The sequence below is a fragment of the Alternaria atra genome, assembly GCF_907166805.1.
Source record: "Alternaria atra isolate CS162 genome assembly, contig: 32, whole genome shotgun sequence".
Taxonomy (NCBI): Eukaryota; Fungi; Ascomycota; class Dothideomycetes; order Pleosporales; family Pleosporaceae; genus Alternaria; species Alternaria atra.
Genome location: NW_025091331.1, coordinates 1,053,174 through 1,069,119, shown reverse-complemented (window position 1 = coordinate 1,069,119; position 15,946 = coordinate 1,053,174). Strand labels below are relative to the sequence as shown.

Genomic DNA, 15,946 nt, shown 5'->3' with positions numbered 1-15,946 from the left:
GTTAGCAGGAGTATCATGGACGGCGCAAAGTTCTTGAGAGGGAGGGAGCCAACTTCACACACTCGTTTGAGGGAGCAATTGATTACCTGTAAATTACTTGCAATCAACCAGATTCGTACCCTAACATTCGAATCCCCACGCCGATTGTTTCCATATCATCGTCTTGTGTGATGGTCGACTGGAGGCTCAGTCATGAGCATTGACGTGATCATATGCTTCCTAGGTTTATGGGTTGCAACCAGCTCTCCATCCAGCCTTGCGCTTCTTAATCCTCAAGCGCTTTCAGCCCATCGACTAACGCACCGAAGCTCTTGACTCTAACATGTTTCTTCGGGTCCTCCTCTTTCCCTGTCTCTTTGGCCGTCTGATCCATACTCTTCTCCAACTCAGCGTCCAACTGCCTTTGTACCTGCTCGCGATCTAAAACCTTCCTCGCCTCTTCAAACCCCCCGATATCCCTCACCTTCTTAAATCCTAGCTCCTTCAACCTCTCCAATGCAATATTCGAACGTCTACCACTGCGGCAATACAGCGTGATCGCATCATCTTTCCCTACATTTATGCCTCTTGTAGCGTAGATTTCTGGTAATTGGTCGATGATTTGGTATTCGATGTTTACGGTAGATGCGATGTCGGAGGTGAGGTAGCCGGTAGAGAACTCGCCAGGAGAGCGTACGTCGACAAGGAGTTCTTGTGTTACCATTGTGAGTTTGCGCGAGTGCGTATATGGGGGAGTATGAATCTTTCGTAGATGGCAGGGCGGCTGTGCGACGCAATTGTGGTTAAGAGGAACATGGAGGGGTTGTACGTGAGGGCTGCTGGCGATCGCTAGCTTTAACCCCACATGGAAATCTGACCCTGAAGGCAGGATGAGCACAACTCCTCGTTACGGCTCCACAACTCTCAGTTCTACCTTAGAAATTCTAGCCTAAAGTTATTCGCGGTGTTCTATGTTAATGAGCTTACAAGGTGTATCCTTATGTACCCCTCTGCTTGAGATGTGGGCAACAACTTGTAAAAAAAACAAGGTCCTACGTAGAGCTCATCCATTTAAATAAATAGAGATCACACAGAGTGGACGATATTTGATTTGATGATTTCTTTCATTCAGACAAGAGCTGCCAGCCAGACGGACAAGTCTGCACATGGTTCTATGAGTACAAAGAACACCTTTTGTCTTTCAATGCTCATTCTTGTAACGCTTTTTACCGCTAGATCGCAGCAACACACCGTTTGCCGTGATAGCGACTTCTTTCCTCTTTCCAACGCCAAAGACCCGACTGATGCAGGCTTTCAAAAGCCCAAGTGGCTATGCAAAAAGTATGAAATGTTGAGCAGATATCTGTAAGCTGCCATTGCAAAATATAAATAAGCCTCCCGGAAAGGAAATCGCTGGAGTGGTATAGAACAAACAAGAGAGACTCCGGCATTGGTATCGTAAGTGTCCGTGACATAAAGGACAAGAATAGATGCAGTGGAAACACAAACATTAAGGTATGTCGGGCCAGGCGCCATCCAGAGGCGTTCGATGAACAAGGGCGCAATGAAGCGCAGTATACATGTCTATGAACCCTTCAGGTTCGCGGTGGAGAAGTTGAAGTTGAGAAACTCGAATTTGTCCTTCGAATTGGTTCGGCTTTCTGCCGAAAAGGTGCTTTGCGCACTGTTGTCGATGGATGGTGAGCCCCTCACAGAGTGCTGAACCTCTCGCGGTTCGAGAAGCAGCGATCGACGGTAGTAGCTTTGGACGTTGGCCTGATCGCTTGCGTGCATCCGCTGGATCTGGCTCTCCATCCAGTCCTGCATCTCTGGGATGGCAGCTAGCCGATAAGGGACTTGAAATGATTGAAGCTGGCCAATGATCTTGGCTGTCTTCATGTGTTTGTCAAAGTTGATGACGGAGACGCTGTCAGAGCCAGAGTCACCAGGAAGCTGTCGGGTGGTGCCATTTCCGACATCGATAAACGTGAGATCGGTAAGGTAGATGCCAACGAATGGAATGCATGGCGCGATATGGTTCTGCAGACGCTGTCGGAGTACAGCATAGTTGCGTCCCACGTCTGTGATCGCTTTGAGTTCGTCTAGGCGAGCCTTCGTCTTTGCGGATACAAGCTCCCAAGTACGCTTGAGGCGCATGACCATCGAAGAGTTGAGCGAGCAGATGATGGCCATTAGTGAGTCATAATTGTTGAGCTCCAAGCACTTCGCCGCAACCTTGATCCATTGTTTGATAACGACTGCGCGTTTCTTTGCATCTTCGAGCTGTAGGATGGTGTCTGCGACCAAGTTTGCCAGGTCGGTCGAGAGAGTTGACATGGCTTTGACATTGCGAGCCTTTGAACCCTTCTTCCTCGTCCATTCCAGGGCAAGAAGCTCCTCAGGCTGAATGGCACAAAAGAGTCTAGACTCGATAATAGTAAACTGTCTGGCAAGTTCTAGAGGATCAAAGTCCAGAATGCTACATTGCGTCCTGCCCTCTTTACTACCTCGTAAGGCGTTGAGTTGGCTCTTAGTCACAATTGGCGACGGAACGTTGCTGTCAGCAAGGGTGAAGGTTGAGTTTGAAGCACCCGTCTTGCTGATCGAAGATACTAAGCGAGGTACGAGAGCGCCGGCTCTTACTTCTGTCACCTTCGAAGTAAGCTCAGCGAGTCTTTTGCCAGCGGCGGGCATGGCCGCCCTGAGCTTTCCAGTAGCGAACGCGAGGATCACGCCCAAGGCAGCAGAGTCACTCTCGCCACACCAGTGACTTTCTAGCCAACCCTTGAAGACATTGTAGACACGGAGACGGACCGGAACACCGACGGTCTGACTACTGCCGATGTAGTCAAAACGGTCGATAAGACACTGTGCCAAATCGAGCGGTGTAGTAAAGAGGCGGAAAGTGAGATAGAATGCGTTGACAAAGAGGACGTCTGGGGTAGACTCGAAAGTGGTCAGCTGCTCTACAAGCGCTGGAAGGGAACCGCCGGAGATTTGACCTTCCTTGTTGTAGATCAATTCATGCACATAGGTAGTCTCCAGCAAGTGCTCTTCGCCAGCGGCAACATCCTCACTTGCTAAAGACCGAAGCTCGGAGGAACTGCCAAAGCTGCTGATCAAGGTTTGGCAACTCTCTTTCTTCGTAGGCGAATGATCTGGGGTAGTAGCACGCGTGGAAGTATGCGACAGGATGCTTCCAGAATCGCCTTGGGCACTGAAATAGGTGCTGCTTCCATCGTTCACAGAAACGTAGACGCTGTCGGTCTTGGTGGAACCGGCGAGACTTCCTTGAGTCGTGCTCATAGGACTCTCGACGGAGTCAGATGCGTGGGGTGGAGGTAATGACGGAACAGGTATCGCGTTCAGGGGAGGCAACGATGACCGAGACGATCTGAACGACACTGCAGTCGGGCTTTCGACGATTACAGGCTGAGATAACGGTTGAAGGCTGAGCCTGTTGGTTTCCAGAGGTGACGGCTGCGGCACTTCGGGAAGTGGCTTCGACTCTGAGATGACTAGTGGCGGGGGCATCTCATGTTCCTCAACTGGCGTAGCGGGCAGTGGTTTATTCGTCTCAAGAACGACTTCCGTGGGCTTTGGCGAGACGGGCCTAGCGATCGACTGTTGGTTCTCTGAATCGGGCTCATCAAACATGGTCCCTGACAGCCCTAGGCCGGCCGGTTCGGCTTCAAACTCGAAATCCCCAATTCTCTCAATCACAACCCTAGCCTTAGTAACACAGTCACCAGCAGAACGAACACAACTTGTAGCAGCAGCGACGATCTGTTTCCCTGCCTCGGGCGCTACCACTTCTACAACGTCTGTGTCGGCATTGACGAACATATCCTTGGTCGCCTGCACTAGGTCGGTCAAGCGGGTGTACATGGTGTCTCGTGCTTCTTCCAGCTGTTCGGATCTTCGCGAGTCTCGTTCCCATACTTCTTCAACGACTTTCAGGAGTTGGCGACACGCGATAACAGAGTGTTGGGTAATCTGAGCGAGCTCTTCGGAAGATCGTGATTGCAGGTGCAACCCAATAAAAGAACCAATGTAGCCCAAAAAAGCGTCATGCGCGGCGTTGAGCTTCTCCGTGGCTAGATTTCCTCTACGCGCGCTTGCTGATTTGCCGGTATACGACAACCGATGCGTCACAGAGATACGTTTCGACTGGACTGAGGAGCGCGAAGGAAGTATTGATGATTGAAGAGAGTCTGGCTCTGAGGGCAAAGAAAAGGCAACGGATATGCGGCTCAGGTTTCGTTGGGGCTGAGCGGTCGCGTTGTACCAGTCGTCTTGCGCCGAGGGTGCACCTTGAGTAACCGGAGAGTCACAGCCGTTCGCTGAGAGTCTGTCTTCGACGGAAGGAGATGATGTTGCTGCTGGTTGTACAGCAGCGTCGGCTGAGTCGGACGGGGGGGTGAGTGGTCGGTGACTACTTGCGTCGCCAAGCTCGAAAAGTGACAACGCCACTGCGTCCGTTGTCCAGATGTCAAGAAACCGGACGGCCCGGGTAACCAGCTTGAAAGATTTGAAAACAAGCTCGTCCATGTGCTCAAACACGGGAACCTGGAGTTCGTTCGATTGCAGGGCCTCTTGCAAGGTCTTGGCTGTCTTGACTAGTGTAGACAAATCTCCCAAGAGAGCTTTCCGCATGCGCCGTAAGCTTACATGGGTGAGGATGAGGCGTGAATCTTTCTGTAAGCACTCTGTCCTTTCCTGTTTGAAGTTAGTAAATAAGCTAGAAACAGGCATCTTCACATCGTTACCGAATTTCACTTACAAGGAACAGGCGCACGCCAACAATCATGCCCTTGACGTAGTCTTGTCTCGAGAATGCACCGAGATCGCCATTCTCTCCGTCGCGCACCAAATCCCACAAATATGTTAACGCGGTCAGCAAATTTCGAATTATTGGGTTGTCATAAGGTTCGCAGTAGTTGGTGGGCAGCCACCCGCGGGCCCCTGAAGCTAAGAGTGTACCATCAGCCCAACCATTGGGGTGAACAGAGTGGACAAGGATGACGTCGCCTTGGTTGATGGCGACGGTGATGGACGACTCGTCCGTTGACGAGGATACTGTTGAGCTCGGGCTATAGTGGTAAAATGCGCGGAGGTAGTTGTGGAAGACGGGTTGAGGATGCTGCTGCTGCTGCTGTTGTTGTTGTTGTTGTTGTTGTTGTTGTTGTTGTTGAGCCATGGCTTCGCTGGAGGTCTTGGGTGTTAGAGGAGGCGATATCTGCGATTGCGACCGGCTTGATAGAGTTCCTCTCGATGACGACTGCCTGCTGTGACCAAAAACGCCCCGGCCTACACGCGACCGCGACCTCCTTGGTGACTTTTGTATGTTCAGTGGCGCCACTAGTGCGCTGGATCGCTTGTCCATCTCTTCTTGCTCCGGAACGAATGACGCCATGTCGGTCTCCATCAGAAGTGCGTGAGACGGATGAGATGTTGGGATAAATTCCTCTTTGTAGTTGTCTAGTTGGATGTTGCACTTCGGCTAGCACACGTCCAAAGCATTTGGTAGTTGCCCAGGTAGATTGACAAAAACTTCGGATAGATGGGTCAATCGCACACGATGAGGATTAGTGAGTGATGCAGTAGTTGAACGTCTATGTCGAGTGCTCTGCTGGTACTGCTTGGATATTAACAAGGAGGAATGCGACAAACGGAGCCTGACGTACCGACGTGACAATGGCTAGCGTACTGGAATGTGAATGATATATAGTGAAGCAAGTGACAGATGTTGCAGTGAGTGCAGTTACCCGATGTGGATTCGAGGCCGACGAATTGACCTGTCGTCGTGGTGTTTGTCGTGAAACGGAGTACTGGATTGGCTGAGCCTGGGAGAAGCTGGGACGGGCACCGTTTCCGTTACACAAAGATGGTAGCAAGGTAGAAGCTGGGACGTCGTCTGTCTCTCATGGACGTATGCAGGTGTTTGAGAGGGAGAGCTCTAGAGCTAACTTGAACAAGGGGCGGCAGCTGGGGAAGGACCGCTATCTTGTAATGACAATAGCAGAGCAGGATGGACCTATAGGCGTGCAAGGGTCATGCGTGCTTGCCTCTGCAGGGGAGCGTGGGGTTCCTTCCAACGGTTTGTGAGGTAGTCGCGGCCCAAGCGAGGGAAAGAGCGACCAAAAAGAAAGTCGACGCGCTGCCAGCAGAGGGTTAGAGGATGGCGACCGGTATGCAATGGAACGACGCAGCGTTGCCTTTCTCCACAGTGGACGGATGGTCCTGTTATTATCACATCCCAATGGAGGATCCTACCGCCCGCCTACTCGAGAAAAGCTTCGTGTGAACAGGACAGGGGCCTTCTGTCAGACGTTGCAGGGGTAGTGGCCAGGGCTAACGGAGCGTTGGTGCATGTGGGATGCGGCTTGCTCCCAACCTCGACTATAGCTCGCAAGCATCCTTAATCGCGACGGCGAGACCGTGCTGGCGAGAGCGAAGCCAGGACTTGTCCCCGGCATTTCTCCCTTGCCCGGTCGTCTATGTTGAGGTGCCGTGCACGCACTGACTGCATTCACCCAGCCGATCCACCCACGGCTTTCGACGACGGGAAGAGCCAACTATGCGTATTCATCGTCGACAATGACTGTGAGTAAGTCGAACAAAACCTTCGCCAATGCCATCGCATTGCGATTCAGCAAGCTGCAGCCCCCATGTTTGCTGCAGTCAAAGCATCACAACATACGGCCGCATGCATCAAGACCCGCAGAGCACACGCACACGCACACGCGCGGACGCGAGCCAGGACCTGCAGCATCAGGCTTGTCGACCCACTGCGAACCTTCTCCCCGGTCGCAGACTCGAGGTCTGGATGCGGCAAAGATCAGCCCTCTGCTTGCGCCGCCTCTAACTCGCCTTGGCAACTTCCGCCGGCTCATCTTCCCCGGTTCAAGCGGACTGCTCCCAATCATCCTAGCTTAATTTTCTTCTGTAGAGCCCGCTATTGGCTGTATGCACGAATATCGAGACATTGCTCTTCGTACGGCTGCACCACTGCAAGCCTCCATTTAGAATCCCCCGAACGGTCGGAATTGAGGAAGAGTCAATCGGGCCGAAGCCGTCTCGTATCCGTTTGCCATCTCCAACCACACGAGAACCGAATTGCCATGCAATAGTGCCCGGCAACCGCAAACGTCATTTTCGATATAGGCCACATCCCCTGGCAGTTGTAGGATCGAGGCGACGACCCGCCTTGCCCCCACTAAGAGCAATAGATCTGCGCCTGTGACGATTTTGACCATCCTGCAGTTAGACGGCGACCTGACGACAACATCCCTACCGAGTATCACATGCCGGTTGTAAGGTGTTAGACTGGCAAGACATATCCTTGCTGGTGTTCCCATCGACGCCTTAACCGGCACCACATATACCACCTGTTCAAACCTCCCATCAGGAAAACGATCAGCACGAGTCGGATTTTGGCTAACAGTACTACACTTTGCTAAAGGCCAGCTATCGGATAATATCAGCCCCTAACAACCCTCTCCAAGGTTATATTCGAGGTCCAATGATGGAACATGGATAATGTCAAAGATGTACACTGCGCCGCGTGGTTTCCAACGGTATTCGAAGGATGATACTCTCTGAGGCTTCAGTATGATACTAAAATCTTTGGTGGGTGTTCTTGAAGACCACGGCGAGGCGTCTTAGGCTTGAACTAGCCCCCCACTACGGGATTGACCGTATTAAGACTCCCCACTGTTGAGCGACTGTTTTATCGAGCAACCTACGGCTGGACCCGGCCAGACAAACTCCTCCAGCATCTCCGCATCGTCACAGTTGAGATGCGCTCAATCCCGACGGCGATCATCTGCTGAAGAGTTGCATTCGAACTGTCTACCCATGTTGACACGTTCAGAGACGGCTCGCTCCCTACCTCAATGCCGAAAGAGGATTAGATCTGCGTCTTCGCTTTCCTAAACGAGCTGCACGCGGGCCGTGAACTCTCCTCCCGCGGTACGGCTGAGCGTTATTTTGTTGTTTCCAATACCAAGATCTTAATCGTCCGGTCAACTATGGTCTTTAGAAATCCGGTACTGTAATGTTGTCGCATGCGCATTCAGTCTGGAGACAACTACAGAGCAATGACCAGCGGGCAAGAGTGAGCAGAACCCTTCAGAGCTTTTTGTCACAACAACAGTAAGTTCGGAATTGGCAATCGCCAAGCGACTATCGAACTCGGCGAAGTGAACACTCCCTTTAGCCAGGCAACTCAGTAGTAGAAGTTCCCAAGACCGGCGCCAACAAGAGGAACGCTATCTTTCGGTTGACGACACTCCCTGTACGGCGGACCCCGTCAGAGTTTGTACGATTATTCAGTGACAGCGGATGCCAACCATGTCGGTCCGCACAGCCCCGAGTCAAGTTGCATTATTGAGCACACGAACGTGATTAGCTTGCGAGCTACGTCAGCACAAGGGGCATTGTTGTTGATCGTCATTCTGGAAATCCCCCATTGTCGCACGAGACCTAAAGAGAGACCTAGGTCAACAGATCGACATTGCAGGCCACTTACCTCATCTTCGCCCGCAAGTGGATCATGGTACAGACGCTTTTGTTATGTATATAATCTCGAAATACATATTGATAGCGGTAGCGTAAAGACGGCGTACATAAGTGTTTCATCGTTTTGACGCCTCCAAAGTAGTTCGTTCACTTGGAGGTACTTAACGAGCAACTCGGCCCTTTTCCATTAAAACCCCATCACAAACAGGCCATTAAGCAACCTCCCGCATATGAAGCTAGGAGCTGTAGCTCGGCCATCAAAGTTACCAACTTCCCGACCGCGGGGATACATTAGCTGCCGGCAGTCAGCTTTTCGCTGCTGCGTAATGTGCAGGTTGTGAGACTAGCATCGACAATGCAATCCTAGCACGACGTCATGGTTACGTGATTGTACAACTGCCGGCAACGTTGTCTGCATTTGACACCGCTGAATGCAATTTTTATCGCATCGCCGCCGTCTACGAACAGAAGGTCTCTTTTCTACAGATACGCCGTAAACACCTTGTCAGCCTCTACGCCCAGACCAAAAGCCACACGCGAGGGTCAACACCGACCCAGCATCGCGGTACGCATGGTGGACCCATCGCAGAACGGACATCACTCCGATGCACCATTACCGAGGCTCGGCTGTCAACAACCCTTCCAAAGGGCAGCTGGAAGTCATGTGCACGAAGACGGGTGCGTGTCTGCGGCGTGGTATAGACGAAATCGATGCGGCACAGCTCTGAACCTGAATCACAATCATACGAGCGATAGATGCGACCGTTGCCACGTCTGCACAAACTTTGGTTTAATTTCCCGAGCTGTTTTGTGGTACTGTTCAGGCCTACGGCTGACGGCGCAAAAGAGCTACCAAGCGGCGATTAACGGCTTCTTCTCGCACACAACCACATCGCTTCTTACGTCTGCCTCGAGCAATGCATGCAATATCAAGTACACACAACTCCGCAGCCAGAGGCACCGCCAAGGCCCCGAAGAGCTGATCAGTTGAGTGGAACCAGGATGCTAAGCCAGAGCGAGTATGAATCGTCAACCTCATAGCACCTAACCAGTTTGCACCTCCCCTGTCGCGATCATTGCGTACTAACGTATCGATCTTGAGCTATAGAGCGCAACTGAAGATTGGCCATGCATTCAGAGGACCGCATCCTACTTGATTAGCGTGTTTATTTCCAAGGATGGACCGTGTGGGTAGCGTTCACGGCACTTGAGAACGCGCGAGGACGTCGTCTGTGGACTTGACTCAGCATCAAAAGAAGATGAGGCAAGGTGCCTGAAGAATTTGAAGAAGCTCTACCACCCTACGGCATGAAACTATATGGCATTCTTTTCAATAACGTTGAGGAGCAAAACGTGTTTCCTGCAGGATCATGGCTCCGCCGCCATAATAGAATTCTGCCTGCGGCATAGTCACCGGGAGTGCGCTTCATCTCCCCGAGGGGTCATAGTAACGCCACATCTGCGCACAATGAGAATGAGGCATGGAAACTGAGACCCTTGATCATCTCTCGCAAGAGTGCAGCATGCGACTTGACCCCGCACGGCAATACAGTGCACAGCGTCATGAGAGCACGCGAGTCTGTCGACGAGGCTGCCTGTACCTGCTTCTTCGTATATGCATCTGCAAGGTTCCGTCCATCGATGATCGATCCGCAAACCCACTCTGTAACGAATGATCACGTCCATGATTTCTTTAACGCTGCAACAGGTTTGAGGCTCATAGCATCGGATCAGTCTCCAACTATCTAACCGGTTACTTTACAGCAGCAAAACCCATCAACCCTGGCTCTTCTCTATCGTCACATAACTTCCTCAGACATCGTATCGCTATCAAGCAAACACGAGTTCTCCATCAGCCATAACCCACATACCAGGTCCCCCGTCTCACCATCCCCCATCCAGCGACCCACAGGCTCAGCATCCGTCTCATCCGCTCCATCCCCATTCGCGGAAAAAGCTACAATATCCCTGTCAATATCTTGCTTAACCACACCCGTTTCAAATCTCGCCTCGCTGTGGACAAACGCAAGGTACCCGCATGTATCAATGTAAAATATGTAGGGAAAGCTGGTATCCTATCATACTGGAGGCGTATGAGGCCTGTCTCATGTTCATCGCTTTTCTTGTCTGTTTACTGGAAGAAGTAAGATGTGGGAGAAGTGTTGAACGCTGTTATTAGGACCCCGGTAGGATATCGCACTGTTGGATATGGGAGTGTGGAACTAGGATGTGAGTCGTTGCGATAGTGGTGAAGGTTTGCTAGCTGCGTCGGGTTCGACAAAGGATCTCAGGAAGGTCCGACATCGAATCTTGGGACGTAAATCTTGGTAGGCAGCGTAAGCACGTGGCGACTACCAGAAAGAAAAAGGTCTACCGAGAGACAAACGGTGTTGAGTTGCTTTTGCGACAGCAGCGGTGGAGAATATACTTCTAGATCTTCAGCTTATGCGTGATTCTCTGCTTTTGGATCAAGAAGCATTGCCATCTCCTGATCTGATACGCAAAAACAATGTTTCCACACGCGACAAAGGATTTCGGAAGAAACGGCAAACTATCTCGACGTTCTCGACCAAGATTTGCTCATCCATTAGACTTTGGGGTCGGGTTTCTTTTGGCCATGCGATGCAATGCGCTGTGTGTTGTCACCTATCACATACATCACAGTACCATCGCTATAATAGAGACCTCACTTTGTTAGCCAGGGAGCTCAACCACCTAGGTATTACCGTCATAAGGCCAGCTTGGAAATCCGACTCTGCGACCTAGAACAGGTTCATCGGATTGGAGCATCATGAAAAAATGTTCTAGTGTGAATCATCAAGACAATACCAATAAACAGCATGCTAGTCTAGTCCGATCTTCCACTCCACGTTAGGATACTTCTATCCACACACACATTCATCGTTACAACTCCGGCCATCCCAACCCATTTCATACAAACATGCATTTCCCCACTTCTCTCCTCTTGCTCCATCTTTCCCAATCCACTCCATCGCATACACGAAAACCTTAGTTTGCTTTTTCTTTCCCATCCCCTCAGCTCTCCTACACCGGTGTGGTAATCTACCACTCTTCCCAAGCTCCTCACGTGATCAACGTCTTTTTCTATTCTCTCAATCACGACTCAACCCCCTAGTACCCGTGTCCATTACCTCGCGCATAAGGATCGCGATTCACGTACGCCAGCAATTGCATGCATGCATCATGCCTGTTTTGGATGTACACGCTTTGTCACGCCATTTTTCTTGCTTCTTGGGCATATTGGAAGGATGGAGAATTTACGTGATATTACGAGGGTTGTTACTGTGCGGTAAGATAGGACGAGACGCTTGGCTCCGACTAGTCTTTTCAGCTTGTTGTCAGCTTGTTGTCAGCCTCACTGCGATAAATTGTTCGCTTGTTGTTGTGGAGCCGTCTTGCTCGGGTAGATGGGTGGAGTGCGCAAGCAGAGCGAGGCGAGAGAAGAGACGCCCATCCATGTCTATTCATGTCTTAACCACGTGTCGGTGCTTCCCGGAAGACTGAAGAGTGGAGAGGGTGTCTGGGATTACTTGTCCAGTAATTTGAGGTTTTTTTAAATTGTTGTTATTGAGCTAATGTTTCATATTTGACAACCCGTAGAGGTCCGTTACGCAACACTGGCATGGCAAATGCCATGACCACCTTCCTCACATGCACACAGCAGTGTTTTTGCCTCAGTGTACTGTGCGGTGAAGAGACCGCTCCCTATCACTTGCCTATGTCCCTACCACCGGGACTACATGAATCAGTTGTTTGCACATGACGGGCAGTGATCGACGCTGTCACGCGCATTGCTGCCCTATAGCCTGTCCACGACACGGTCCCGTTGATGTGATTCCCTCAGCCGCCCAAGTATAGTTGAATTGAATTTTTCAGCGAGCGTGCACACCTTGGTACTGTAGTCTCGACTCAATTTGGATGGCCTGGATGGCGACGTGCGGCTCCGCCGGCTGCCTGGATCTCATCACCACCCTCATCCGGCGAGGCCGTAGAACCGCCAGATCAACGATACGATGCCTTGCACAGATGATGATGACGCGCATGCTGACATGACCCTTCGCATCGAGGCGTTCATGTGCGTTATCGGATATCTCTTGGGATACTGCCTGTGTAGCTGTCACGCAACGTTGTTCACGGGCCGAGGAACGGCCTTGACGGGCCTTCTCCTGGACTGCTCCTTGTTCTAGGCTCGGCGATATCGAGTTTCCATTACTTGCATACCAGAGCATCTTATTTCTCGACTGCGAAGGGTCCCTAGAAAGATACGTCGGAACTTTTTGCCGGTGCACGTGGGGTAATAGAAGTCATGGGGACGATATTTACCGCGTCTAGACCGGCGTCGTAGCTACATTCGAAATGCCTCAGATGCAAAGCAATGCCTATCTTGGTATAGATGATCGTCTCGATCGGACTGAACCTATCCAACTCAAGTACATCAGTAAACATTGCCGAGCGATATGCTGGTTGGATCGCGAATGCGTAGTGTGACTGTAATAGTCACGACTTGGAAATACCTTGTTCCATAGTGCTCCAGCCGGCGCATTACGATACAATAGCAAAATGAGGCAGTATCCATAGTGAAACCTGATTAGGTATACGTGCTCGAAGTGCCGATTTCGAGCATGGCCCTCGGAGGCTCGCAGTCCATCATTAGCACTGTGGCATGTATATCCACAGAGTGAGATTTTGAGTCCAAAATCTGAATGACGTACTCATCAAGTGCCACATCCTCCTAATTGTGCCGCTGACATGCAACCCGAATTGTCAGCAACACATGAGTGTCGGAGTAAAATGCCGAAGCCCACACAGGAATACTATCGGTTCGTGCATGTCGTGGAAAAAAAAGCCCCATGTTGTCGATGGAGATATTGACGAGGTTTATGGCGAGCATCAACGGTGATAGCTCGTAGCTGGATCCTAGGAGTTGCCTTGTTGCAGCAGTTACTCGAAACGAAAGCTGATACAGAGAAACAACTATATGGTAGGACGTGGGTTCATTGCATGTCCATTTCGTCGTCGTCATAATCGGCTGTACCAGAGTAACCGTTCTCCGCCTCTTCTCTGTCCCGATCTTTGCGTTGCTGTTCTCGTGAAGCTGCAATTTTCCTTACTAGCAGTTAGCCCCAATCGTTCAATCTCGTTCCGTTGTACGCACCTCAGCCCATCAATGACACCAGTAATGAACGTCCTTCCCTCTCCTACCTCCATACCTCCTACGCCGTTCATCTTGAAACCACCTCCTGCATCCAGTACCTCTACACCGCTTCTGAGCTTAGCCATTCGCACTTCTCTTAACCCTCTCAGCAGCTTTCGTACGTTGTCTGGTTCTTCGAAATCGTCCGATGCTGTTTCAAGCAGCATTTCGCCTAGCTCAAGCCAGTGATATGGTAAGGCGTCTGGTGCTCCTCCTGCTGTTGAGCTGGGTAGGAATGGTGGGGACGTAGGAAGCGTATTATTTGAGGGTTGCGGTGGTAGTCGAGGTGGTGGAGAGAAGGTCTCTGCGTATTCGATTTCGTGTTCAAGGATGGCATTAAGAGAGTGTGTATTCAGCCACGGCGGTGGTAGTATGTTGGCGCGGCGCTGGCGCTTGAGCAGTAGGGCTAGCCACAGAGGGATGTCTGTTCGGTGTGGAGGAACGAGCGGTTTTATGGGCCCCTAGCAATTATCAGAACAATTAGACTGTATACAAAGCGAGTATACAAGTGGTCATGGTGGGGTGTTGGAGGGGCACACATACACCAAGAAGCTCCAGTGCCTCAAGTCTCTGTCGCGGTATGATAGTGACGAGCTCCATCTCACACAGAAACGCTATCTCAGGAGGCGTCAGCCCCGGTGGAAGAGGTAATGCCATGATGCGACGCGTAGTATCGTGACTTCGAGTTGTTTGTCCAAGTTTTGAGATGCACGACGCGCCCGGACCGCGGTAGGCTAACTTAATTAGGATCACTCGCATCTTTCAAACTGTCCACTAACGTGCGACACCATCACTTCTTCTATACTGTCGCTGAGGTAGTCGACCAGAGAAGACCAATGCCTCCATCACTCGAGGTATGGGCTTTGCCCAGCGCTATTGCATTCATTGTATACATCACCGCCATATGGTATGGAGAAGTGTTACGTGAAGTTCCAAATCCGTATCTGGTGCGTATCAACACTATCGACGTGTTTTAATACTGACTGAATGTTAGGATGAGTTCTTCCATATTCCTCAGGCTCAGAAATACTGCAAAGGCGACTACTCCTGGGATCCAAAGATCACCACCCCACCTGGCCTGTACGATCGTCTCCAACACCTGCTTGCTAAACATCACTGACAATATATTGAAGATACTTGGTTTCCAAACTATTAAAGCCTTTGTCAGGCTGCGACCTATCTTCTTTGCGCATTCTGAATGCCGAAGCTCTCTGTATCATAATGATCGTGAGCTATGGTATCCTGCGCCTACTTCGAAAGCGTGATAACCCAAGCCAAAGCCTGCACGAGAACGAAGACATTGCAGGGCAGAATCCTCTTGCGAAAGACCCTACGTTCGTGGTTGACGTTCACTCAGCTCTTAACATCGCACTTTTCCCTCCACTCTTCTTCTTCTCGGCGTTGTATTACACAGATGTGATATCAACTCTAGCAGTCTTACTCGCGTATGGTGCGTATCTGATGAGTTCGATGTCAAGTCAATCTGTCATAGGTTTTGCCAGGGCATTATCACTTGGCATCTTTGCGCTTCTGTTTCGACAAACTAACATCTTTTGGGTGGCTGTGTTCCCCGCTGGGCTTGCGGTCATCAATGCACTGAAGAAAGATGCGCCGTCAACTATCTCAAAAAGGTCAGACTTCATGTCAGTTGTACAGACCAGTTGGAAAGACGGTGCGATATACGATTGTTCTGTTCAAGATGCGGGTCTTCAGGGTATGTCGAATCACGTGTAACTATCAGGATCGACACTGATGAATTGCTAGACGTTATCCTACTTGTCCTGTCTTTGGTTATTGCAACCCTGCAAAAACCTTTAGTCGTGATCAAGGTCGTTCTGCCCTACATAGTTCTTCTGATTCTATTTGCTGGCTTCGTAGTCTGGAACGGCAGTGTTGTCCTCGGTAAGCGTGACTTTACATCTCCATATGGACAAAAACCTAACGTTGACAGGGGATAAATCCGCCCATACGGCTACCATCCATCTTCCGCAGATGCTCTATCTTTGGCCTTACATTGCGTTCTTCTCGGCACCACTACTGATAGGACCCCTCCTCAGACCTACGGTCTCACTTTTACCAAAACGCTTTCAGACTATGTGCCACAAACATCTCAACACCTCTTGCTACGGACTCCCGACACTTGTTACAACTGGGCTTTTCATGTTCACCACTTTCCCTGCAGTTCATCTCAATACCATTATCCATCCATACACCTTGGCCGACAACCGA

General features: G+C 50.7%; 3 protein-coding genes across 3 annotated transcripts; all 3 read right to left on the bottom strand.

Annotated features, from left to right (window-relative positions):
* Positions 1-265: 265 nt before the first annotated feature.
* Positions 266-703, bottom strand: ALTATR162_LOCUS10103 (uncharacterized protein; the record flags this gene model as incomplete). Its single annotated transcript, XM_043317739.1, has 1 exon — positions 266-703. The coding sequence occupies one exon, from the start codon at positions 701-703 to the stop codon at positions 266-268; it is 438 nt and encodes a 145-aa protein (XP_043173674.1).
* An 860-nt stretch (positions 704-1,563) lies between these two features.
* Positions 1,564-5,395, bottom strand: ALTATR162_LOCUS10102 (uncharacterized protein; the record flags this gene model as incomplete). The annotated part of the gene is made up of 2 exons (XM_043317738.1): positions 1,564-4,698; positions 4,763-5,395. The coding sequence occupies 2 exons, from the start codon at positions 5,393-5,395 to the stop codon at positions 1,564-1,566; spliced, it is 3,768 nt and encodes a 1,255-aa protein (XP_043173673.1).
* An 8,122-nt stretch (positions 5,396-13,517) lies between these two features.
* Positions 13,518-14,374, bottom strand: ALTATR162_LOCUS10101 (uncharacterized protein; the record flags this gene model as incomplete). Its single annotated transcript, XM_043317737.1, has 3 exons — positions 13,518-13,629; positions 13,679-14,178; positions 14,261-14,374. 3 exons carry the CDS (start codon positions 14,372-14,374, stop codon positions 13,518-13,520), a joined length of 726 nt encoding a protein of 241 aa, XP_043173672.1.
* Positions 14,375-15,946: the final 1,572 nt, after the last annotated feature.